Source organism: Coffea arabica, chromosome 1e, assembly GCF_036785885.1.
Source record: "Coffea arabica cultivar ET-39 chromosome 1e, Coffea Arabica ET-39 HiFi, whole genome shotgun sequence".
NCBI classification, from domain to species: domain Eukaryota; kingdom Viridiplantae; phylum Streptophyta; class Magnoliopsida; order Gentianales; family Rubiaceae; genus Coffea; species Coffea arabica.
The window spans coordinates 53,988,793-54,014,253 of record NC_092311.1 but is presented as its reverse complement, the minus strand read 5'-3'; the positions used below and the strand labels follow the sequence as shown (position 1 = coordinate 54,014,253).

The window sequence follows — 25,461 nt, the reverse complement described above, 5'->3', positions numbered from 1 at the left end:
TAAACAACTGTGGCAAGGTCAATGACAGAAAAGAACAAGTAAACATAGCTTCATAATATTGGACTTGTAGATCAACATGCATAACTATTCCACAAGTAATGGCAAGAAGCTTGCATCTGTACGTATTCTCCATTCTACAAATACCATGTGCAAGTTACCAATTTGAATTTTGAAGGATGACAACACCATAGAGGAGAAGAAGCATTTAATTGTGTTTCCTCTTTTGCTTGTGGATGTTCTAATGTATGGTCAAGATATTTACCCGACCAATCTCTGCAACTGCTGGTAATTTTACCATGAAGTACATTTTACATCTATTAACCAGGACGTTAAAAAAAATGGTAATTTATAAATCAAAAGATGACAAGAATAGGAATTTAACGATGTTGATCACAAATGATAAAGCTCACAGCCAACAGAGGCTTGAAACTTGTAAATAGAATCCCATGCAAAGTTGGGTAAAAGCTCAAAGCACTAAAGGTTGTAACAGTGACAATAGCAGACGATTTCGTAGGACTCAGCAATCTGATGGCTTCTTATAATTTTTGGTGGCTTATATTGACCTGCTGTGGACCCATTTTCCACTGCTACTTGAAGCAAACTGAAAGCTGCCAGCTTTTTACCTTCATCAACTGGTATAAGACTCCTAGACGGGTCTGGAGAAAACAGCAACACCTCCTGATATCGCCAAATAGCTGCTCGGATTTCCAATCTCCATTACTCCCACGGCGCCCTTGTTCTGCCTGGGCTCCAATTGATCGTCTAAAAAAAACTCCCAAACTCTTATAACTTGTGCTGCCGTAGCATCTGTTGCCACCAGTTGAAAATTTTTTACTGCAGACACCGGACAGCAGATCCCTTTCAGATATGGCTTCATCAGAAGATTTAGGAGCTCTCATTAGTAACTGAATCCGCGGTAATGAGATATAAAAACCAAAAACTTTTACCATATCACCCAGAGGGCATCGAAACAATCCCCCTGTTTTAAGTTTCAGTTATCCATAGTGCTGCCTTGCTACTTACCATAGTTTGGTTATAATACCACTCCAATTCTTTTTAAAAAAAAAAAAAAAAAAAAAATTGGTAATTTGAACGGACACTTTTGGATAAACCAAGTTGGGCCCCGAAAGAACCAGAATATCTAATTCACTCATTGCAAGCAAGATCTGTAATTTTTAAAATATGGACATTCTGGAGATGCTGCCATAAATAATTGGTTTCGAAAGCGCAAATACTCTGATGAGGAGAGCAGCAAATGGTACTCGAATCCATGAAAAACGTAGCATTCCCTAAGCGCGCAAAGGAGGTGACGGAACATTTGCTGGTAACCATCTGAGCCTACAAGTAACTCCTTTTGGACTAACGGCGGTCGAGAGAAAGCGACAAAAATTTGAACGCTTACCGTGGAAAGAACAGGTAGAGGCGGCCATGACCTCGTTTCCACCTTTAGCATCTGCAACATTGCCTGCGTAATTGAGCCCTAGAACCTTGTTTGCCTTGGCTCCAGGGGCCTGGAAGGAGATAGCCTGTGGGCAGATCGACACGATGAAAAAAAAATTAGTGAAAAGAAAGCAAAATAGAATCTATAAAATCCATATGAACTTGCGTTAATAGTACTAGTGGAAAATATGAAGGTACCTCCGAAATTTTGCAGTACTGCTGGAATCTGGAATTGTAAGCCAAGAGAGAAGCTGCTGTTCCGGGCTTGAGTCCAAATAGGGTAGTAGTACTAGTTTTGGTGTCAATGAAAAGATCCAAAAACAAAAACAAAAAGGAGATTAGAGGGAAAAAAATACTAAATAATTTAGAAGGTGAACGTCTCTGAATTGTTACTTTTGGTTCATATCATTTGAAGCAGAGGCATGCGTGTTATTTAACTGATACTACTTATGTGTATGCTAATTCTCTCTGTCTAAGGGGACTGCAAAATAATACTAAATAAATAGCCACATAGGCATAAAATCCCAATTGCCTGCCTGTGACTTGCCAAGAAACAGATCTCCTGCATGCAATGCCAGAACTTCACTGCTAAGCCCCCTTTCCCTTCAATCTCCCAAATGGTAAACAAATAGCGCTCAATCCAACCATATGGCGTGCCACACACATAGCCATGGAAGGGGTTGGATTAGGTGGTAAGCGGAGAGGAACTATAAGTGGAAGTTTTGAATTTAAAATCTTTCGTTTACTTAGAAAAAAAATGTTCATGCGAATTTGCGCATATGGTCAATTTGTTTTAAAAGTGAAGAAGACAACGCCAAACAAGAATGCAAATTAACCGTAAACTAGAAGTATCAAATTAACCTTCATTTAAGTAAAGTAATTTCATTTATTCGAAGATTATTGCATGCCTTTAGTTTTCTGATTTATCGATGCAACCTACAAGACTAGAGTACAGACATGTGGAAATTGGACAAACTGATCAAAGATGGTAAAGTGTGCTATTTTGTTTGGTAATTGGTAATTAATGTAAGCAGCTAGTTATTCACTTTGCTGACTAACTAGTTTTGAGTTTTGAAGACATGCATACATACATGCATATAGAGAGCCTCGAACTTCAATCATACGTCACAAATCTTCCTTTTTCAAGACATTCACGCTAGCTGGTTACCCATGGACATGATTGATGGAGTTCATGAAATGAAATTTCAGAGCAAAAAAAAAAAAGAATTAACTAATACAACACGTTCGATCTACGTACAAGAACAAAAGCATGCAATATTCCAGCTCCTAATTTTCCCTTTCTTTGCACGTCAAACAAAATTCAAAAATTAAAGTTGGCGGCTGGACGGGAATGAATTCTTGATTATTCTTGATTTCTCCAATAGCCTTCATCTCCCAACGCTTTTCTGCAATTCTTTGCATTCCCGATTCTTACTAAAATCCCTTTATTTTTTTTTAAACTACTGACCGTGATGTTCTGATCATGCATCCGAAGCTGGAATGGATGCGTCAAATCAAAAGTATCAAAAAATGGTTTCATCTCCCAGATGCGGGGTAACTTCACCTAAACTTGAATCGTCAATTAAAATTTTTCTAGGGGGTAACTACTAAGTAGCAGCAGTAAGTACGGTGCAACATCAGATCACTTTTGATCACCTGAAGCTGGTGTGTGCCATCGCCAACATTGGATTGTAATCTTTCCTCTTCTTTCTGGTGGTGATCATATCATCATGGTGGTGAGGTGATCATGATGTTATTGATCCTCATGATCTTGATCGTCGTCGGTCTTGATTAGCAGCATTTGCAGACGCTTGTTCATGCGCATGGGAGGAGTCTGAAATGCTACTACTTCGCGACGTTCGCTTGGCACAATCGTCATCTGTAGCCGTCCATTGTCCCTCGTTTTAATGAAATCGAATCTGGACCGTCCGTTCTTGTTCAAAATTGACAGCAGTGGCGGGAAATCACTCGTATCCAACCAAGTCGATTTCCTCAGCATCTTTCTCCGCCTCGACCCCGACCCCATCTCGGCCGTCGGCGATTGGTGTCTCCCTCCCTCCTCCTCCTCTCGTGTATCACTGGATACAATTCTCTCGTTGAAGTTCTCAAACCCTGGGCTCTCAGTCCGAGTCGCGAATCGTCCTTCGCCGGTGATCCCTCTGTTCTGTTCGCCAGAACTTTCGCCGGCGTCCTCCTCAGTGGCAAATTTAGACATGGCAGAATTTTGAGAGTTAGGAGGGAGGAAGGGCTCGAGAGTGTGCGTAGTAATTACCAAATGTGGTTAAGGGCCTCCGGAAATCAAGCTAACCAGCCGGCGTCGAAGTTTCCAGGCAGATCAGTTGGAGCGGCCGGGAATGAAGAAGATTAATGTACTATATCTTCAATTGAATTAAGCCTCAATAAGTCTATTCTTCTTCTTCTTTAAATTCTCATGCTGTATAAAGATACTTTACTAGTGGTAAATTTGACATGGAAAAAGGAAGTTAAATTGTTCAGAGAAAAAAAGAAAAAGAGAAGGAAGATAAATTTCAGAAGAAAATAGAGAAAGAAATCCGAACAGCGGTTAGTATTAAAGGAGACGGAGTCTAGACTCTAACGGAGTAAAAATGACAAACGTTGAACCAAAAAACGAAAAACCATGAAGCAACGGAAGACTGCCCGTGGCGCTTTTGGGTTAACTTGATAATTTGCCCAAGGCTTTGGTAGTTTGGTGTCCATTAGCTTTCCTTTGCTTGTAGGGTTGGATACGAATATTAGTGCAGAAGCAATGTGGTTTCTAGGACCTTGTTCTTGGAATTAAGGGGTAGCTTCATAATCCGAAAGAACCAAATACGTCTCAATTTTTTTTTTTTTTCGAACACGATAGATCTATATTTATTTTATGCTATAGGAAGAGAGACCTGAAGAGATTCAAGAAAAAATCGATGCGGACTGAACCATTACCATCTCAAACGGGTGCATTAAAGTGGCATGGACTACGCATCCGTCTGAAACTATTTGAAGTGGTGGGCCACGTATAGTGACAGATAGTAGGAGATAAGTAGGAGATAAGGTTTGAACTCTTGATCTCCCACCCCATCAAGTCTTACAGGCTTTGAGTGGTGGCACGAGCCAAACTCGATGGTTAAATACGTCCCAATTTCACTGAGCACAGATCCAAATCCAAATACCCCTCCATATTGCGATTCTGGATACATAGATGCAAGGCAATTCTGGATGCAGGGATAGAGGGGCAGAAACAAAAGAGAAACATAACAAATTTGAGGAAGAACGTTTAAATGAATTGGGAACCAAATAATAATGTGACTATCAATCAACCCGCTTTAGGTGAGTCGGGCACCAGATGAAGTATATAGTGCAGCCTTGACCATATGTAAGAGGGCCTTTGCACCTGCAGGAATCAGAGTAGCAGTGTAAGAGTTGATGATTGACAAAAAAAAAAATTAAAAAAAGTGACTAGAAACAAAAGTATAGAATAGTTGGAGTAGCAGTGTAAGAGTTGATGATTGATTAAAAAAAAAAAGTGAGACTATAAACAAAAGGTTAGAAACAAGATCAATTGTAGGAGAAAAATCAATAGCATTTAATCTGAACCTAACATTTCCATGTCGTACAGAGGTATCTATTGCGAAGAACAATATAGTTTTCTTTCCCAAGACTTCGAGAGAGGACGAATTTACACGGTTGATGTTTTCTGTATCTGTAAATTAGACATGGATACTCATTTGCACAAACCGAGGAAGACGGAGTCGGAGGTGAATCTTAAATCTTCTTCCCTCATCTACTGCTTGAGCCTTGAGCTGGGAGGAATAATCCAAGACAGAAAATAACTATTCCAATTAATCAGCAGCACATTTCTGACGCTTCACCAATCATTTCTAAGCCTTCCAAACACCCTTGGCTGAAGATGAATGTGTTATCCTGACAACTCTCTGTCTCGGCTGCCGCTTTTTCCCGTGAACAAATTGTTGAGACATGCTGCTATCTGCTACTTTTATCACATCAACCTTCACTATGTGATGATCGGAAGTCCCCTTCGAGGAGAAGACCGAGTATGATCCAGGAACAAACTTATATGGAGAACTTGGTGAAGATAGTATGTAATCTACCCGAGTTCCATATTTGCAAGTCCCCTGCACACCTGAATACATTGATGCATGCACAGGAGACGATAGATGGTCAATTTAGGCACGATAGATGGAGGCATATCAATTTGATTTAGCAAGGAAAATGTCGAAAATGTTTTTTTTTTTTTTCCTTTCTTTCTTTCTAATTCGTACTTTGTCCTTTGGCAATCATGACGACAGACTCGCATTCTCCAGCAAAATGCTTAGCATCTGTGTATTGTTTACTCTTGAGATATTTCATCACTTCAACCTTGGGAGTCGGCTTTCCCATCTCTTCGTAGTACTGCATTTATATTCTTCGTCAGTTGCTGATTTCTAGATAATTTCATTCATTATGAAATATCTAAGCTGCATGTGAAGTGAAAATAACTGGTAAATAAAGCAGGGAAGTTTACCTTTACAATGTCCGTCCATCTTTCTGGGGAGTAATCTGATTCATCAAGTGAATTTAGGCCGCCAGCCAAGATGTGAGGCGCGTCAGTGGATTGGATGATCGCATTGATCTGCTTCATGCGCCAGTTTTCATCTAAATGATCAAGGTGGGTGCAGTAGAAGTTCAATTCTCCTATGTGAGGAACATCAATTGTGGCCTTAAGAACGTTTCTGCATGCAATGTCAACATGAGTTTAATTATTCTGAATATGAACTAAATATCTCTATCCATATGACCAAATCATTTGTTCTGGACTCAAAGTACCCACAAACAATGTAGTCTCCAGTTCAACTATGGTCTGAAGTTCTAAAATCGTTAAAGATAGTGGTAGCCTTCTAATGCCAAATTCTTAGTGGTAGTCCCTCCAACGGCACGCACGGCAGTGGTGTACGAGATAGATAGGATCACGAGTAAATCATTAATTGCCGTACCAATTCAAGCTGCTCCGTTAAGGATTGATAACACAAAATGCTTTACAATTCCAATGAGCGGATCAGGACTGAACGGAATAACCGAACTATTGATGTCGAAGTCAAAGGTCGCCATTCTAAGTAGTCATCAGATTTTCAGTCCGTTTAATTGGTTCTAGCAAAGTTAACATTATTATTATTATCTGTTGTACCTTTTTTTTTTTTTTTGGGTAGAAAAAAGTTCGGGTAGATTCACTTCCATTGGGTTTGTTTGGATTGTGAATTATTAGAGATTTTTTACTGTAGCATTTTTTGTGATGTGATGTATGTGAGATAAAAAGATAATTGAAAAGATAAAAAAGTGTGTTGGAAATTGTAATAATGATGTAAGCAAATATATTTTGGCAAATAAACCGCAATCCAAACAAATCTATTGTCACCATGTATTTCTGACATGAATTCTTACAGGTTTGTTTCGGATAGTTCCTTATTTGCAAAAATTTATTTGTTTATATCATCAACATATTTTTCTGACTATCTATTTATCTTACATATAGTATTATATAAAAAAGTGTTACAATATTTTTTCAAGAAAAAATATTATCCTAAAAAATCTACTATCCAGACATCAGTTCTTCTATCAACAGCAGCAATACCAAGAAGTGAATCCTCCTTATCAATTGAGACTAATGTTTTCTCTTACTCTTCATGGTGCACAACTGTTAGACGCATCCACGGGAGATGCAACATAGAAAACTGATAAAAAGGCGATGACATACTCGACATTATGGAAAGCAAATGGTACTACCCAGTTGTGAGAATAAGCCGATGAGGAAACAGATGCGGAACTTCATGGGTGACTGCAAAATATTTTAAAATCCCACTTTCATGATTCATTTATCATCAATTATTCAATAATGGAGTCCTGAAGGTCACCTGCTACAGACATACTACAGCTGTTGTTCCAGATTGTATGTTAACGAAAGCATTCTGGCCCAAAACAACCACCCTGACGTCGTTGCCTAAACACTAAACAATAAACTAACGGAGACAGCTTGTCTGCCAAGAACAGCAGAGTTGACTAAAAACAAAAACATACTATTAATTATCTAATGAGCAAATTTATGAAATGGTTTTGACCTCTAATGTATATTAACGTTCTTTATTTGAAGCTTCTAAGTAAATTTTTCATCGTACTTACTGTGGCTCTTGGACGAAAAAATTGGTCAATGATCAATTTTGAGCTCGTCGTATTAATGATACAAAGCAATATTTCAAGAATTAATCTGGAGAACTTAGCTAGTGTTAGTGGATACAATAAACAGTAATCGGATGAAGAAATTATATCAAGCCTGGTAGCGGTAAGATGGAAAGAAATATCACAAGAATCTGGAGTAATTAAGCAGTATTAACGAGAAAGACAGAAGGAAAATTGAACGAAGGAGATTAATTCAAACCTGAAATCAGCATCATCAAAAATCTTTTGAGCCTTCCACCTCTTGATTGGATACCGGGACAAGATGGCATTACCGTACTCAGGAGCCCAACTCTCGGCAAACACATAAGTCATCCCCAAAGCAGCGGCCAAATCCGACAATGGCTGCATCCCTCTCTCCTCCTCTGCTTTAACATCTTGCAAAGCCAATATATCCGCATTCAACTCTCTCAAAACTTCGACAATTGTCCTGGTGTTTCTCTGGTTTTGACCGCTGGCAATGGGACTCGAAGGCATGCTCATAGTTGACCTCAGAGGAGCCTTTCCTTTGAGAACCCGGCTAATGCTACTGTTTCCTGAATATCCCTCCTCCTTTTCATCGCGACGAAAGCTTAGATGCCCACTTCGCCTTAAAGAAATCTCGTTATCCGGCAAGTTAATGGAAACTCGCAGCTTTGATCTGGCAAACTTCTGTTGCTTGGTGAGACTGTCGGGTTCCCTCATGGAACTTGAGTGCAAGGGAGATTGCTTGAGGATACTTTTCGGTGGACGACCGTTCATTGACTTTGCTCTGAAAGCATAATCCATTCCCGGCGTGGACATAATGCCTTGGCTTATAGTATCTTCATTATCAAAATCGAAACTTGACGACTTTTGGCTTATAGTACCTTGGCAGCATTAAATGTTGCTATCCGGATGGGCTTTTCGGATTTTGAGCCATTTAATTCGCTGCTGGGATGGATCACAGCGGAGGAAGAGGTAACATTCAAGGCATCCTTGTGGTCATGGTGACCTCTGGAGTTGGATTTTCCGAATTTTTTGACGACCACCTTGTGCTTTGAACGGCGGCGAATAGGCCATCTGAGTCTGAGGCAGAGGCGCTTCAGCTTTTGGTTCAGTATTTTTAGCATTTCTGCAGGATAATTATTGGTGCCGAAGAAGAATGGTTGATTGATCAAACCTTGTTGAAATGGCATGAGAGATGGCGAGTGTTAGTGTGCTTCTCAACTCTCATCGGCCCCCCTCTCTTCTTCTTAGCTAATATGCCACGGAATATAGAATATAGAAATTGGGTGATTAAAAAGACAGAGTAGAGTAGACTGAGCGTAGGCCAAGTAGTTCCTATGTTCCTGAATCCTGAGGAGCTTGGCGGCTCGTTCTTGGCAGAGGCAGAATACAGGAAGAAGTCTTCTGGGAATTGGGCTCTGTAACCTAAGCTGATAGATATGGAATGAATTGTCTACTTTTGTTTTTGTGTACTTTCTCTTACTCTCAGTCTTGCTCCCGTGCAGCTGCAGTAAAACTCATTAGGTAGATAGACTCGCGTGAACCACAAAAAAAAAGAAAAAAGAAAAAAAAAAGGTTGTACTCAAGCGTAACACAACATGAATGAACATGATATTAAGTTCTTCATTCAAAGACTAATCCGTCGGGTTTACGACTGGATTTTTCGGGCCAAAAAGCCTTTTTATAAGTAGACATCATCTCACTTTTGTCTAAGATTATTGCAACCCGGGAGAGGCTTTGGTACTAAGCTAGCTATAGAATTGTTTGCAATATCAAGTTATAGCGATAGATAAGGGCAACAGTCATCAGATCTGTGCGTCAACCAAATGTTAGCTATAAAAGTTGGGGAAATTGGCAAATGGCAGCCAACAACAGTTGAAATGAACCAGCCTGGACTCTCTGTGTGTGTGTGTGTGTTTCTTTATTATGAGAAAATAAGTGCATGACGCTGGCAGAGGCAGGGAAGCTTAACTGCTCCGAGAGGGAAATGTGATGTGAACGGGCTCTAATTGGACTGTACAGAAATGTCTTTTTACCTTTTGAGTTTTGATTAAACAGATGATTAAAATAATGAACCTCCAACTACTCCTTAATCCATTTGTTTTAATCATGCAATTAATGGGGCATTGGGGGGGGGGGGGGGGGGGGACATGATCAGCTGGTCCTTAACATGCGGCACTCCTCAAATCGCTTACAATCGTAGCCGCATCCGTGCCCGATCACATCAGGAGTTCATGACAAGGGGACATTAAGAAAATTGATTTCAAGATCAACGGACGAGAACGGAAGCAAACATCAATCAATATATTGCCACCGGGTGTACACTACACAGCCAAAACTGCTCTATTCTAAGCTAATTCCCCCAACCAACAGACCTCTTCTGCCCATGACAAGCTTGCTTGGAACGCCACGTCGCCTGAAACACGGCGCACAAAACTCCGATGCAGTTTACGACTTTACGGGCGACTTTCAGTACTTACGGCCATTGGGCTCCTCGGTTCCGAATTACTAATTCTTCTACTTAAAATTTTTTTCCCTTTTCCTCTTTGAAAGGTTTATTATTGCCTTTTTGGACAAATACTTGAACAGACTCCATCTATACGCCACGCAGTGGCTCAAAACTCAAGTATTGAAGATATGGTAGAATTTGAACCACCAGCTTTACAGGATTAGATTTATCCAAATTTTTTGCCCCTTTATTTAAACACTCCCCTAACAAACTATCTACTTTTTAGGGTCTGTTTAAGAAGTAGTTTAGGTGTTACATTTTAAAAAAATCAAATTAAAAAAAGTATATAAATACATGAAAAAACAATAATTATTAATGTGTACATTCACAGATAATAAGTTAGATGCGATTTTATGTGAATGTGTACATTCACATAATATTTTATGCGTGTTAAGTGCACATTCGTCACCCGTCTAGAAAACCCTTTACTTTTATAGTTAAAAGATGAGAGTAAGTAGCCGATTGTTTACAAATGGACCATACTATACTTGCGCTAGAGTCATGGTATGAAATCCTCCCAAGTTTTTTTTTTTTTTTTTAAGAAAAGAAATTTGTACCAATTGCCCAATATAACAACGTGACTGTGCAGGAAATATGAAGCAAGCCAATTGCGCCAAATATCTAAGTTGCATCATGATTTTTTGTTTTTTTTTGTGATAGAAGTTGCATATGATATGAATGAATAGAGAAAGATAATTTGCCAAAGTTATGATGAAACCATGCGATTTCTAGGCACCTCATAGCTAAACGAACAGTATAAAAGGCAGAGTATTACAAAAAGATAGAAACAATAATAAAACACAATGGAAATGCGTTACTAAGTGCATATATAGACGTGACATCTTTGCATTAGTTGCTTGGCATTTTAACGTTAGTCGCAACCTAGAAACGCTGGCTGCATAAAAATGCAATAGAAAGAACTATGACATGAGATTGCATGCAAGCTGACCATGCAGAGCAGTCTCTAATCTAGTCCAGTCTGTTAAAAATTTAAAATAACGCTTTTATAGTAGTTTATTGGTTAACATAATTGTCAATTGGATTGAATTGGTGAAAGCTATTGAAAGGTGACCATAGTCATATTCTTATGCAAATCTTGGATTTAGCCTAAAAGATTTCGATCCCTTGCCAACATATTTGGGTAATCATGCACTACGTCAAGAAACACGACTCACCATGCAAATTATCAATAAAATCCGCCGTAGGACGTAAGCCCACAAAGAATGTACGTAGTAATTTGTTTCGCCGGCCACCAATGACTTGACTTGATATAGATCAGGGCCACTAACTTCTGCTTTTAACCGGCCGGCGAATAACTAGAATGAAACAAGCACAAATCCGCCGGGCTGAGTACGTGAAAAATAAGCCAGAAAGCAAAATACATGCATGTATCTGACCAGTTAAGCGAATACAATAATATGTTTTTGGATTGGTCCTTTTGGCCCTTTCCTCCTCCACCATCGATCAAACGTACTGCACTAGAACTATTTTATTTCTGTATTTGATGTTTATTACTAGAATAATGGCGGCGAAGCCTCAACAAGTTGACGAAAAAATTGTTTCTTTTCCTCCTTTCTTCCTTCATTTTATTAATAGTCAATGCGAATGATAATCAAAGTGTGGGGAAGGGTTGTTACATGAATCGATGACGCGCCAAATGCATGGGGTTTAGTTCTACATTAAGAACTCTGATAATGTATAAAAGCTGCGAAATGCCAGCTCTCTGATTCATCCATGTTCCGTCAAATGTGTTGTCTCTCGGATTCCCTTATTGACTTCGCGCTAGCTAGCTGGTGATCTGGGGGATATATTCATCATATATTTTCTCGAATAATCAATGTGTCCGACTTAGATACTCTTTTATCCTTGAAAGGGTCTGCGTTCTGCCAACTCCTAAACGGAATCATTGTCCGTTTGTTGTTCATCGGATTAAAATAATGATAGCACTCGCCATTCAAGAATATTACAAGTGATAACTTTAGAAAGTTTTCATGAAGTTTATGATAATATCATAGACAGAGCTGTCTTGAATTTTTAAAAATATTGCTTACTTCCCTATATATTAACTGGATGGGACTCAATCTGGTGGATTATTATACCCTCGTTTCTTATTGTTATTGTGAAAAAGTTGGAAATAGAGAAGGCAGGTGAGATACTTGAAAGTTCAGGATATTGTCAGAAATTTCGGGGGTCCCTATTATAAACTTGCAAATTTACTGCTACGTCCAGCATGGGCATTGCTCTAGCCTCTAGGGAACGATGGCTTCTTGGGTTTTCCAGCTAATAATTAATTGCTTCATGATTGCTGGGCACTTCCACAAGGGAATCTCAATTATTCATCTTTAGAATGATAGAGAAGAGAGCGGGTGATTTGTTATTTCTAACCTCTATAATTGCTAATCTTCAGGATTTCAACAATAATGCACTTCATTAATCCCTGGTTTCTCCTAACATCCTTATTTAATTGTCAAGAATTGCAATGTCGTGCCCGGGAGAGAGCAGATGTTTCACCATTTTGATCAAACACCTCATAATGGATTTGAAGTGGTGCTGTTTCCAAAAACCGGAACGTAATTGCTGCTGGTTCTGCGGCCTATTTAGAGCCCTCCGCGCCGGGGGGGGGGGGGGGGGGGGGCATAAATTAAATGTGATCGCTGGCTTTTCGATTAAATTGGAGCATCGACCGTGCTCGCGATTAAGTCGTGGTGACTAATTATTATATCATACGGAAGCCAACCTCATTCCTCCTAAGTCTTATCTTAAGGACCACATCAAAGGAAAAAAGGGTGCACCCTTCACAAAACGATTCACCTAAAATTTTAAGCATGTCTTTTTTCTTTTTCTTTTTTGATAATAAACATGTCTTATTTGAACTTAGCTTCCGCGTGTCACGTAATTAAGCCCTTAATATGCTACTCCCACTAAAAAGATTTGAGAGATCAGCGTTTCTTGGGGGCATAGAAAACTTCAGCACCTGAAATGCTGGACCACTATGGAGCACCATGCCTAATTGGTCCGTGTCCATGGGATGTCTATAAGATTTGTCGTTTGTATCGTCGTAACGACCATATCTTTGTGTGAAGAAAGGTGATAATCTAAATGATCTTGCTTTTTTTTTTTTTTTTTGACAAAAAAAAAGCTTGTATAGTAAGAGTAATAAATGAGTATAGTTAATTGAAAAGAGGGTTGAGTTGGATAGTAAGAATGAGGGATAGTAAGTAAGAGATTATGTATTCAAAAATACTTGAAATGTAAAGATAACGAAACAGTATAGCGATAGAGTAGGGAAAATTAATAGTTTAAAATTGATGTGTAACTTTTAAAGTCATAGCAGCTGTCACATTCATATTTTTCTTATTAAATTCATTATACAAGTAACAATTTATGTATTTTTAACACCTATCTTTGCTAATTATGTAATTGACTCTCAACTTTTGAAGTTAAACGTGCTGGCTAACATCTACAAATAATCTTGAATGATTGTTCTTAATTATAACCTTTGAATTTTTCCTAAACCTAAACTCGTTTTTCTTTCCAACTTGTTCTTCCCTAGCAAACAAAACATACCCTTTCCCTCCCATATCTTTGAATTTTTTCTATATCTAAACTCTCGTCTCTCTCTCACTTTTTCCTCTCCGGCAAACAGAACATATTCTTCCTCGAAAAGTGGTCTGTTTTAGTCTCTCTTCCTCCCATGTCCTTTTTCTCTTGTTTTTGCATTTGAAATAAAATCTCTTTTAAAATTTTCTAATAAGAGTTTCTTCTCTTCTTGGAATTTGTAATGAGAGTTTTCTACTCCTAAGGATTTCTAGTGATTTAAAAATGATTTAACTGTTTAAAAAGAACACAACTTTTTTTATTTTTATTTTGATGAAAAAAATAAGAACTATCTTAATTTCGAACGAGGGCATACGCACTTGACAAGTGAAAGTCAGCAAATTATTGTCAGGATGAAAATAATCGTCGACAGCAGGGTTCGAACCTGCGCGGGCGAAACCCAACAGATTTCAAGTCTGTCTCCTTAACCACTCGGACATATCGACGTTGTTGAGAACCATGCCTTGCCACAATATAGAATAGTAAAAATACTGGAACTTTGTTTATATGGTTTACATTGGACTCATATGAACAGAATGGTGGGTCGGAAGCCCAGTAATGGTTCATTTGAATGTGTACCTGATGCAAATCACAGCCCAATACGAATCACAAAAAAGATTCAAATTTGTACCTGAAAATTGATATGGATATGTGAGTTGCATCTTCAAGCCAATCCCCTTTTCCCAATTCCCTTTTAAGGTCCAGAAATTCTTTTGCTAAAGATTACATAAAATTCATAGTTTCTTAGATTTTTTTTTTTTTGGTTAAGAGAAAATTTAAATCAGCAAATACAACATTAACATAAGGGAGGGAAAAAAATTATCCCATCACACAAATCTCTGCTCTAAGCCGGCCGCTAGCTTAGCTAATATTAATATACTAGTATTTTGACCCGTGCTATACACGGGATTATATTTCAAATTAAAATAATATTATATATATTTATATATTGTGGTACAGAATAATATATATATATATAGACTAAAAATTTCAAAGAAGTGTATGTTTAACATGTTGAACAAATTTTAATTTATAGTGATTTACATGATAGAGAAATTGTTAACGCATTAAGAAGAGGGTTAGGTTGGGTGGTAAGGTGAGAAGAGTTTTCTAAAAAAAAAATTAATTTATCAGTACCCAACAAAACATATTATGTTATACCCATATATCAAAACTTATAATATAAAAAAATAAATTATAACCAATTTATTTTCTTCCATTTTTAGAAAAAAAAATCTTTCTCCTGTCTTATACCGCTAAAATTGTTGATTGTATTTAGATTAGCATTTTTTTATGAACTTTAACGTATATTTAAAAAAAATCTCTGTAATATATATTTTTAGAGTTCTCAAAATTATTAAAAATCACCATCATTTCCCTCTTCTCTTATCCGCCAATTAGTCATGAGATGCCTTCTACGACTTTCGTATCTTCTATCATGGTACCACTCTCTCTTTATTTATTTATTTTTGTCATATTTGTCATATCCCTGCAATCTCCTTTCTTCTTCTCTCCCTACTCCACCCATCCTTATAACCCACATTTCTTTTTCAACCTTTCTCGTCACTTTTCAACTCACCATTTTCTTCCCTCTCCCTTCTCCCCCCACACCCAACTTCTAAATTCATATCCATGCACCAAATATATTTAACTTTACCTATCATAATGAAAATATAAAATTGAAAATTGATTACAATGGTTGCACCTATTAGTATCTAAAAATGGAAATGAAAAACTGATAATATCTATAATATCCTCAAGTACTACAATCAATATATCTATATCTATATATATATATTTAACATAGCAAATACATATTTACATATGAAGACGGCAATAAGAATACATAAAATAATTAATGATACCAAAAGTTATTCTTAGTGTTTGGGTTTTACACTCTTATTCAAATCTAATCAAGGTCAAATTTGGGCCAGATGTATACAAATTAAGTAGTATTTTAGGATCGAATGTTCTATATTTTTCTCTTAAACTATAATGTTACTTTTTTTAAAATTTTTGGCAGAATTGGTGTTGTTATTATCATATTTATCAAAAAAAAATTCCATGTTAAAAGGCCAGTAGTACTTTGTTTTTTATTTAGATTTCATGAATGGTACCATTCTTGATTTTTTAAATCCACAACATTTATTTCCTTTTTGTTTTCTGTTTAATTTTGCTCTTTTACTTAGGATTACTAAGTTAAAAGATAAAATAGTATCATTTACTTTTTTACTTTTACTAAGTTTGGCAATGTTTTCTCTTTATTTACCCTCCCACTAATAAACTTCAAACCAAATTCCTATATAAGTGGAACCACTTCTTACTTATTTAAATTAGAAAGGTATGGAAGTCACTTCTTACTTAGGAAAATATTATTTGCACTCCATTTTTTATTATTTGTAATTCCACCATTTGTTTTATCATATAGTCTAATTAATGAAAACTATATGATCAAAATGATTCTTGAAGTGTGAATAACAAAAATAGAGTGTAAATAATCTTACTTATTTAAATTAATAAGAAAGCATGAAAGGATGTTATATTTGTTGTCTCTTGTTATGGTCTTATAGAAAATTGGAGTAGAATCATAAATAACGCAAGGCAATCGGAAACGTGATAGGTTGAAGTTCAAATAAGATAATATGCACATTAACCAACAATTTGAAATGAAATGATTTTAAAAAGTAACCAACAATTTCAAATGTGAAGAGTAGATGTGGAAGTTAAGAAAAATATATTTTATAAATTAAATTAAATATGAAATGCTAGAAAATAGAATTGGTAGTGAGAAGATGTGTGGAGGCTTGTTGCTAAAAATCCCTTCTCAAATTTATATAGATATAGGTCAGCAAGTCCGTCCCCGGATCTACATGTGAAATCTTGCACATCTGGAGACTCTTTTGCAATTTTCTGCCTTTGTCAACTAGATTGCCTAGCCTTAGCCTAGATAAGTCTGCCTCCAATTCCTGCGCTATCTTGAGTCCACGCTGCATCAACATTTAGCTTCTTCAAGAGACCATTCTCTGGAAGCTGCCACTTTCTTCCCCACTGCTGCAAACTTTGAGTTCGCGTGCTTCCTGCGCTTGAATAAACTCCATATCCCTCTCCAAAATTTTTCACTTGGGATCATTCTTCCTTTGCACTCCAGTGCTTCAAGAGATTCATTATCATCCACTAAGCAGTTTTGACAGAAAATCGACCACCATTACTTTAATGCCAAAGAGAGGAATTGATCCTCCGGCAAACGAGTCACAGAGAGGAATTGTTCCAATTATCTCAGCCTCATGTGTCGGGAGAAGAACATTAATCAAATCTTCTTTCCAACGTGCTCTTTGCTCATCAATTAGCTCTGAGACCCATGTTCCAGACCAGATTCTTCTACCAAAATTAGAAGGCTTAAAATTATATAGTCTTTCCATTGCCAATACGCCATCTAAGACCCTGCCTCACTCAAGATTACTTTACTCTGAAGAATTCACCCCTTACTTATTACCATCATAAAATTTGACGTTGGTTATACTCTTGCCATGAGAGAGTCAGGTTGCTGCAAAGTGCGCCATCCTTGTTTCGCCAATAATGCATAGTTGAAAGCAGCAAGCAAGGTTCTTGAAACCCATGCCCGCGTCATCTTTTGAGTTGCACATAGAACCCCAATTTCTACAACAAATCTGCTTTTCTTCGCCTTTTTGCTCCCACCAATTAGTTCACTGCATAGACCCTCCAGCAACAGGAAACAGGACGTAACATAGGTGGGAATTGCTTGAATTACCGACTTGATGAGAATTTCTTTACCAGCTTGGGATAGTATCTTTTCTTTCCACCCTTTCAGCTTCCTTCAAACTCTCGTCTTTAATGAATGAAAATATCTCATACCTTGATCTGCCCACTACGTCTGGAAGCCCCAAGAATTTTCCTTCCGCTCCGACGCAATTGACTCCAGGTTTTTGTCAGATTTATCACAAGGAAAATTTGCAAAATTGGTCCCGCACATTTTGAAAATGTGAGGTGAAAAAGTGAGGGACCATTTTGGCAAATTTCCCTTATCATAATTAGCTTTCTGTCCAGAAAGCTTTTCGTATAAACTCAAAAGACTTCCATAATAGCTCCATTCACCCATTGTCAACTCTGGAAAAGAGTAGACTATCATCCGCCACAAAAGGTTCGAGCATTTGAGGTCTTCTACATTTAGAGATGCATAGAGGACCCTCCATTCACTCAACAACTGAAAACAAAAAAATTTAGGTTTAATTTCTTGACCTTCAAAATTATCGTGTAGTTCTTTTACTATGTAATATACACAAATTCAATTTGAAGGGAGACATTCCACCATTTGGCGGGTCAAACTTTTTTCGTACCGCCCGTTAATTGCGTAGGTAGTGCTTTATATATATACATATATATATAAAGGAAACGGGAGGTGAGTCCCCATTCTATTTTAGATTACACTGAAAATTAGTTTTTAAAGCTCGTTAGGTGATTGTTAACAATAAAAGATTGATTCAGGTGCAACTTAAAAGGTTTAGTTGCTCAAAGCCAAGATGTGTGTATACCAACAGTGATTGGCCCAAGTGAAAGAAGCTCGTAACCCCAGCATCATGAAAATAGTTCAAATCCGTCTGGTATCACTGAGGAGGGATTCTCTCATAAAATGATGAACCGATAGAATCCCAGGGCTTTAGGCGTTTCCCTGCCTACTCTTGAATGTGTGCATTGGAGGTGTGGAGAGAGGGGAGAGGGGAGAAGAGAGAGAGAGGGGGGGGGGGGGTTGGAGGAGGAGGAAATCAAAGCCAAGATGTGTCGCCCCCTGGGTTTCTTTAAAATGTAAGCTGAGCACACCGAGTATCCTGATTCTTTCATCAAGAAAATGCTGGAGTTTGAGACTTGAGCAGGCAACGAGCACTATAATGATTGAGATGGATGCACAATAAGTAAATGTTTCAAAAAGTTGCATCTAAGCCTGACAAGGCAGCACCAACTATTAACACCTTTCTTTTCAGTTTCTTAGTTTTGTTACCTATTCTCTTGTACTTTGTTTCCACCAACAACCAAAAGGCCAAAGAGGCATAAATGTCAGCATGGCAAATGCTGAGCGATTATCTACTAGGAACAATCTACTCCATTCTCCTGGTAAAATATTAAGGATGCTGAGCACTGAGGTATCGCACCGGGATTCGCTTCTGGATTGCCGTCCTGCATGAAGGGCAATCCTTCATGCCTTGCTTTTCATGGAGGACATTACATTCTGCACAAAGAACCTGATGTGAACATGGTAGGAATACCACGGACATCTCTTCTGTCAAACACATAACGCACTCCCTTTCAGGCCTTACACTTCCTGCCCCAAAATTGTCCTGGAAGACTGCCAACCTCTTGTTAATTTTGGGCACCTGAAAACCCTGACAAGCAGAGGCAACTTTGCTACCCATTAAGCCACTACCATAGCCAATATCAACTCCCCCAAGAAGTGCTGCTATTCTTGAAGATTCAGACTCTAATCTCAACTCAGAAATTTCTTTCTCAAGCTTCTTAACATTTTCCATGCAATTTTGTATATTTCTTTCATCTGTCTCTCGCAGGTTGTCCTCCTCTGCTTTTGTCCGAGCTTTCTGTTGTTCAGTTTCCCTCTTCAGTGACTCAGCTTGTCTATTATACTTTAGTTTTTCTCGTTCTTCCTGCTTCCATAGGGCCTGAAATTTGTTTTTCTCAACCTGGTCAGAATGTTCGAATGAATACCAGATATTCACCCTCCCCACCATTCCCTAATGCAGAAGATGGAAACCATAAATGGCAGAAACCATAAACCCTAGTAAATATAACTAGCTCTTCAAGAACAGAAATCAAATTGCACAAGATTATTGCAAGACAAGCATACATGTCCAAGTTGAAGGAAATCATGCATTCATATTCAATCTCCTTTTTTCCTTTGGTGCTCTTTCTTGTTCTCTTTTCCTTCTTTATTGAGTGTTGGATGGGGAGCAGGAAGGGGGTGGGGTGTTTTTTTTTTTTGGGGGGGGGGGGGGGAATGAAAATAAAATATACCAGAGATAATTTACTAAATGCCCATCTTTTCAAATGTATATTATTTATATGCGAAAAAAGAAAAAGTATATATTCATAAAAAGCAATCCTCTCGATATCATTATACCACGCAATACACCTTGCTGCTTTTTTTTCAAGATAGTAAGCCCTGTGCATGAATGCTGGTATATTCCTTTTCTTTTTATTTTTTTTTTGGAAGGGAGGGAAGGGGGGGGGGGAAGGGAAGGGAAGAAGGGCATACCTCAAACTGGTTTTTGCGAGTTTTTGCCTTTTCTAGTTGGTGTTGCAAATCTGCCAAATGGTGCTTCAGAGTTGCTAACTCCTCCTGCAAAGCAATCTTCTCCGTGTCTGCCAATTGCAGCCCCTTCAGTGCCTCCTGCTCTTTCTTCACCGCCTTAGTAAAATTTGTACTGGCCTTTAATGCCTGGAATCTAGCAGCCTCTGCTTGACTTTTCAGCACATTATTCTCATTTTCAAGCCTGTGAATACTCAAATTAGCAGTCTCAATCTGAGCTGCAGCATTAGAAATTGCATACTCCATCTCAGAGAGCCTCTTCATGGAACCTTCCTCCAGAGCTGGCATCTCCTTTTTGAATCTATCAGCCTCTTCTTTCTCTTGCCTCAACATTTTCAGCTCCACCTGATCCTTGCTAAGCCTCCGAGTAGCCTGCATCACCTTCTCATTTGCCCAATCCTTCCAGACTTCAATTTCTTTCTGCAGTGCTTTCATGTGGGAAGCTAGATTCACTATTGTTTCCTCCTTGTCATCTTGGGGAACATACTTTCCCAGAGACTCATCATACGGAATTCCAGCATAATAATCAGGAACTTCAGAGGAGTTAGTATGATTGGTTTTGGCTTTTGCAGCAGGCTTGTGGTCAAGCGTTGAAGATGTAGGATTGTTCTTGTTTACTGCAGGTAATGCGAAAACTGTGTCTGCCACAGACAACACACTAGGTGCATCTGTCCCTTGGTGAACAGATGTGGAGTTACTAGAGATATTACAATTGCCATCAGGAAGAGGACCATTTGCTCCAATTGAAGTAGTTATTTTTGAATAAGTACTCTTCATTACCACACCAGAAGAGCCAGACGGTGACTTCAGTGACTTGTCCAACACCATGCTACCCCAGGTAGTCAGCTTTGCTTTGAAAGCACCCTTAGACATACGGCCTTTGTAACTTTTCTCAAAATGAAATGTTTTTTGTCGAAGCATGTCTCTCTTGGAACTACCTGCTGAACCCTTTCGACTAAGCACAGCTTTTTCTTCTACAACAGCTTGAGTTACAGTAGGGACATGCTCCCGACCAGTGCTCAAGGATTTCCCCCGCGTTTCTCCAGGAGGAACTAAACCTTCTTTCCCAGTGATTGCAACATCATGAACATGGGAATTCTTTGAGTTGGGCAACTGACTGACTGCAGGAATTGCAGGCATCTCAGAATGAGAATTTTTTGCTCTTGGAGCTGACAGTTTCGAAGTACATGACTTGTTGAGGTTTTGATCACTTGTTTCAGCAGCCTCTGGTGTCAATGGAGAAACTGTTGAATCACATGGGCTTTCTCCAGAATATTCTGGGATGCAAAAGCTACTCAAGTGATCTCTATCCACTATACATGCGTGTAATAGATTCAGATCACAAATCAAGAGCCACCACATTGCTTCACCCACAGTTAAACATGGTCTAACTTCCCTAACCACTGCTATCATCTCAAGTATTGTATAGTTCACCAGGCTGTCTAAATCCTCAAAAACATGATGCCTTGAAGTTTCTAGTTCCTTTTCTCTACTCACAAGTGCCAAAGCACCATCCACAGCATTTGATACAACATCCTTAGTACCATGGTAAAGGCCACTCCTCAAAATAAGCTGCTCAGCAACTTCACTACTGTATCCACTTTCAACTACCTTCTTAATTGCGCTGCGGAAAGTCTCAAGCAGGTTACTTGATAAAAGTTCCTGAAGCTGACAAACAACAGGATCATCCCATTCGTCCTGGTCAGGTTCTTCCACTTCATGTTCTTGACAAGGATTATCAGACCTTGCCTCCACTGGAGCAAGCTCAATTTGGGTATTGCGAAGTTTTTCCTCCAATAACTCATATCTTGGGAACTCAGTCAACGACAGGGCTGATACATCAATCATGTCCAGAGGAAACTCTGCCAAATACTTCCTCTTGTTCTTACTTCCTTTTCCATAAGCTGAAATAGAAGAATGCATTTCTCTGCTACCACCAATATCACTGCTCTCACCCATGTCAGCAAACTAGAGAACAGCCTATCAAGATTTCAATTCTCAGGCCTATAAAGTCAGCTTCCTATGCAGAATCAAAGTTCCATTAGGGTGGTAAAATATGCAAATCAAACAGTCTTGCATTAGAAGAAAGAACAACACGAAACAGCAAAAATATTCCAAACAGAACAGCTCACAGCAGTCTCACTAGTTATCTCTAATGCTCAATGCCAAAAAGTTCAGACAATTCAAAGAACCACAACTTCAAAAAATTCCAGCAATGAAATACTCCTATAAAATCAATATCTCCCAGAACCACTATATATATCAGCAACATAGAAAAACAAAAGAAAAGAACAATTAAATTGATGAAAGGATGCTTTCAGACTTCACCATTTGCTAAAACTACATTTCGTCACCCAAATCACTTCACAGAAAAAGATCATATTATCTTCCAGTGATGGCCAATGCAAGAAAAGATGAAAGAAAATATCTCCTATAATTAATAATTTGTCACTCAGTAATAGGTAAAAGTGGCAGCTAAAAGAGTAAAAAGAACAACACCTGTAAATTACTCCTTATGGTGAAGACGAAGCCAATGAAAAATCAATGATACCCCGCAACAAACCACTGCAATCAATTAACAAAAAGAAAGAAAACAAAAATTAAAATCCCGTCAAATAAGAGCCATTTAAAAAACACCCATTTTACTAGGTAGGTTCGTCGGACGTCGTGGGCTGGCCGTGATTTTCTTTCCTTTTCCCAACAATTAATTTGACTTTTGTTTCCAAGAGGTATAAACTGACAGACCGCAAAGCTAAATGGGTAATCTTTAGCTATCAACAAACCCCCAAAAAAACCCCCCACTTTAAAAGTTTTTCACGCCAAATTCATGACTGCATGACTGTAAACAAAAGAGAAAAAAGAAACAAGAAAAAGAAAAATCGTCACAGGAAAAAATTTTCCACCGAAAAAAATAAAAGAAGGAAATTGGAAAAAAATGAGTTTCTAATGAACCTGCAAATGAGAAGGGCTCAAACTCAATCGGTAAAGGAGAAAAGGGCAGTCACAGAAAAGTTGTGAATCCGCAGAAAAATTCAGGGGCAGCCACCAACATCAGCATCATCATCATCATCATTATTTGTGTATAGACAGTGAAGAGTGAGGGGGATTACAATACAGGCTCCCAGTCCCAGGACACGCACACAAAAACACACGCACACACACACACCCCCAGCCCCCCAACACAGACGCAAGGCTATATATAATGGAAAGCTTCTGTGATGCACCGCCCGCCCCCGGGGTGCTGCTGCCTTCCCCCAACTTATATATGAGCCTCACTCTCTCGACTCTAAAAAGAGTCCAAACACTGCCCCATTTTCATTTTTATTTTTATTTTTTCTGGCGTTGCTATTTATTAGTATTGGACCGATGAGTTTTACTCGTGGAAAAGTAAGACAGCATGTCCTCCCGTTTCGGGCCAGTCCAGTGAAAATGATGGGTGGCTGTATACCCTATCGAACCCACCGAGGCCCGCTATCCAAACGCGTTTCCAAACATCAAGTGAAGATTTTCAATAAAAACATTACGAGGCGTGTCTCTTAATTAATTAAAAATTAGTTTACAGAAAATCTTCTATGTTTTACTTACTGTGTACAACTAGACTCTTGGATAGTGGAGCCGAATCTGACGTCACTCTTGTCAAGTTTTATACTATTTGATAGGTAGCACCAGAAGTAGAAAGGAAATAAAATATGTTTCAATTTATTTGTAGAAAGAACATTTGCTCGGTATTGTCATCGCTCAATTTAGATTATTGTACAAACAAAAATGGTGGTTGTGAGATGAAAATGGCATTTCATCTTAATAAAATTATCACTAAAACATTGTAGTTAAGCATTAAAAAAAGAAAAAATTATGACTAGAAATAAAGATGATCGCAAGAGGATCAATTACATTTTTGTCCCGTAATTGATTTTACCTGTTGGTACACTTCAAAAAAAAAAACACGAGAAGAGAAGAAAGTCATCTATTTTCCCGGGCATATTGCATCGAGTCCAGTCCAGGTGAGAATTAATTTTCATCACGACAATTCATATTCAATAGAGTACACAATCAAATAAATTTGTTTTTGAAAGTTGATACCGGTGCCATAGCTTGTGGGCTTTGGGCTTGGAGCATTTTCTTTTTCCGTTTCTTTACGACCCAAAGAGTGACGAAGAGTTTAACAGACCCACCGCCAGCCCACTTTTATTTTTGCCGTACATATACCCCAATTTTTGCCTGGATTGCAACACAGAATACCGGGGGAGTTGGGACTTCAGGTTGACGCCCGTCCGTGGTCAAAGGACTTGGGGAAGGAAGGTAACGGCGGGAGAGAAATCTAGATTGGGAAGAAGATGGTGAAGGAGACTCCCAAGACTGCCAAGGTATTCTTTCCTTGTCATGCCTTAATTTTTTGTTTTTTTGGGGTGCTTCCAATCTGTTTGATAATTTGATTCACCGAACTTGATTTGACTCGTGATGGCTATTCTGTTGTTGGGGGCGGTTGAGAACAGGCACCTCGAACAGCTGATGTGTGGGCTGTGCAGTGTGACAAGTGCTTCAAGTGGAGAACTGTTCCATCCCAAGAAGAATATGAAGAAATCAGAAGCAAATTCAAACAAGATCCCTTTTTCTGCAGCAAGAAACCCAATGTTTCTTGTGATGACCCGGCTGATATCGAGTACGATTCTACTCGGACTTGGGTGATGGACAAACCCAACATTCCTAAAACCCCCACTGGATTCAAGAAAAGATTGGTTATGAGGAAAGATTTTACCAAGATGGATGTCTACTACACCACTCCCACTGGTAGGACACTCAGATCCTCCACTCAAGCGGCCTCTTTTTTGGATGCAAATCCACAGTTTAAAGGCTTGTCTCCTTCAGATTTTAGCTTCGCTTCGCCCAAAATAATGGAGGATACCATTCCTCAGAATGTGGTCAGGAAAGGTTTACCTGGTATCCTCGACTGATTGGAACTGCAAGAAGATATATTCATAGTGAAGTCTCGGTTTTTAGGATACTATTTGGTGCTCTACCTAACAACAATTAAGGACTCGGATATACTTTCTGTTAATATATGACTCCATCGCGGTTGAACATGATTGGACTTGATAGCAAGTTTCCCCTTTGGGCTGCTGAACTAGAAGCAAATTTTTTCATTTTTAGGCTGCTTTTGCCTTTTGTCCTTAGGTTGTAAATAAATTTTTGCGACAGAGGTTTTCTCTGCGCTATTTCTATAGTTTAGAGCTATTTGTCAATTACCAAAAATGCTAATGACACGGGTGCTGACCACAGTTGCATGGGTTTACTGTTGATCATTCATCCCCTTCCACATTGGATTTTTTTTTTCTTTTTCCTTTTTTGGGGATCATTTGAAAACCTAAAATATCATCCTTCTCAGGTGCTT

General features: G+C 38.5%; 4 protein-coding genes and 1 non-coding gene across 7 annotated transcripts; 1 reads left to right on the top strand and 4 right to left on the bottom strand.

The window, feature by feature from the left end:
* Positions 1 to 3: 3 nt before the first annotated feature.
* Positions 4 to 1,768, bottom strand: LOC113696325 (uncharacterized). The gene is made up of 3 exons (XM_027215756.2): positions 1,639 to 1,768; positions 1,403 to 1,526; positions 4 to 871 (listed from the first exon to the last, which is right to left on the bottom strand). The coding sequence occupies exons 2-3, from the start codon at positions 1,428 to 1,430 to the stop codon at positions 588 to 590; spliced, it is 312 nt and encodes a 103-aa protein (XP_027071557.2). The 5' UTR covers positions 1,431 to 1,526; positions 1,639 to 1,768; the 3' UTR covers positions 4 to 587.
* Positions 1,769 to 4,925: 3,157 nt separating this feature from the next.
* On the bottom strand, positions 4,926 to 9,450 carry LOC113717032 (uncharacterized). The gene is given in 5 exon segments (XM_027241677.2): positions 4,926 to 5,581; positions 5,721 to 5,850; positions 5,963 to 6,170; positions 7,868 to 8,501; positions 8,504 to 9,450. Coding segments are annotated over 5 exon segments (1,554 nt in total). The 5' UTR covers positions 8,823 to 9,450; the 3' UTR covers positions 4,926 to 5,318.
* Positions 9,451 to 14,102: 4,652 nt separating this feature from the next.
* TRNAS-UGA (transfer RNA serine (anticodon UGA)) lies at positions 14,103 to 14,184 on the bottom strand. Its single transcript has one exon. It is a non-coding gene; the product is annotated as a tRNA-Ser (tRNA).
* Positions 14,185 to 18,619: 4,435 nt separating this feature from the next.
* LOC113717011 (putative E3 ubiquitin-protein ligase RF298) lies at positions 18,620 to 23,383 on the bottom strand. Of its 3 annotated transcripts, none has more exons than XM_027241631.2 (4): positions 23,025 to 23,383; positions 22,572 to 22,637; positions 20,019 to 22,092; positions 18,620 to 19,497 (listed from the first exon to the last, which is right to left on the bottom strand). In XM_027241631.2, the coding sequence occupies exons 3-4, from the start codon at positions 22,029 to 22,031 to the stop codon at positions 18,874 to 18,876; spliced, it is 2,637 nt and encodes an 878-aa protein (XP_027097432.1). In that variant the 5' UTR covers positions 22,032 to 22,092; positions 22,572 to 22,637; positions 23,025 to 23,383; the 3' UTR covers positions 18,620 to 18,873. The 3 variants fall into 3 exon arrangements, with proteins under 3 accessions (XP_027097432.1, XP_027097450.1, XP_027097466.1); XM_027241649.2 differs by having other exon boundaries at positions 20,019 to 22,088; XM_027241665.2 differs by having other exon boundaries at positions 18,620 to 19,425; positions 23,025 to 23,381.
* An 867-nt stretch (positions 23,384 to 24,250) lies between these two features.
* LOC113717003 (methyl-CpG-binding domain-containing protein 4-like) lies at positions 24,251 to 25,312 on the top strand. The gene is made up of 2 exons (XM_027241620.2): positions 24,251 to 24,436; positions 24,566 to 25,312. Exons 1-2 carry the CDS (start codon positions 24,407 to 24,409, stop codon positions 25,022 to 25,024), a joined length of 489 nt encoding a protein of 162 aa, XP_027097421.1. The 5' UTR covers positions 24,251 to 24,406; the 3' UTR covers positions 25,025 to 25,312.
* The last annotated feature ends 149 nt before the right edge of the window (positions 25,313 to 25,461 follow it).

Bases quoted from the DNA above. Each gene is read 5' to 3' on its own strand.
- LOC113717011 (XM_027241631.2), bottom strand. From the start codon at position 22,031: ATGGGTGAGAGCAGTGATATTGGTGGTAGCAGAGAAATGCATTCTTCT. The intron at 19,498-20,018 runs GTATGCCCTTCT...CTTCTGCATTAG, and splicing joins CTCGCAAAAACCAGTTTGAG to GGAATGGTGGGGAGGGTGAA.
- LOC113717003 (XM_027241620.2), top strand. From the start codon at position 24,407: ATGGTGAAGGAGACTCCCAAGACTGCCAAG. The intron at 24,437-24,565 runs GTATTCTTTCCT...GGTTGAGAACAG, and splicing joins AGACTCCCAAGACTGCCAAG to GCACCTCGAACAGCTGATGT.
- LOC113696325 (XM_027215756.2), bottom strand. From the start codon at position 1,430: ATGGCCGCCTCTACCTGTTCTTTCCACG. The intron at 872-1,402 runs GTAAGCGTTCAA...CTTCTGATGAAG, and splicing joins CTCTACCTGTTCTTTCCACG to CCATATCTGAAAGGGATCTG.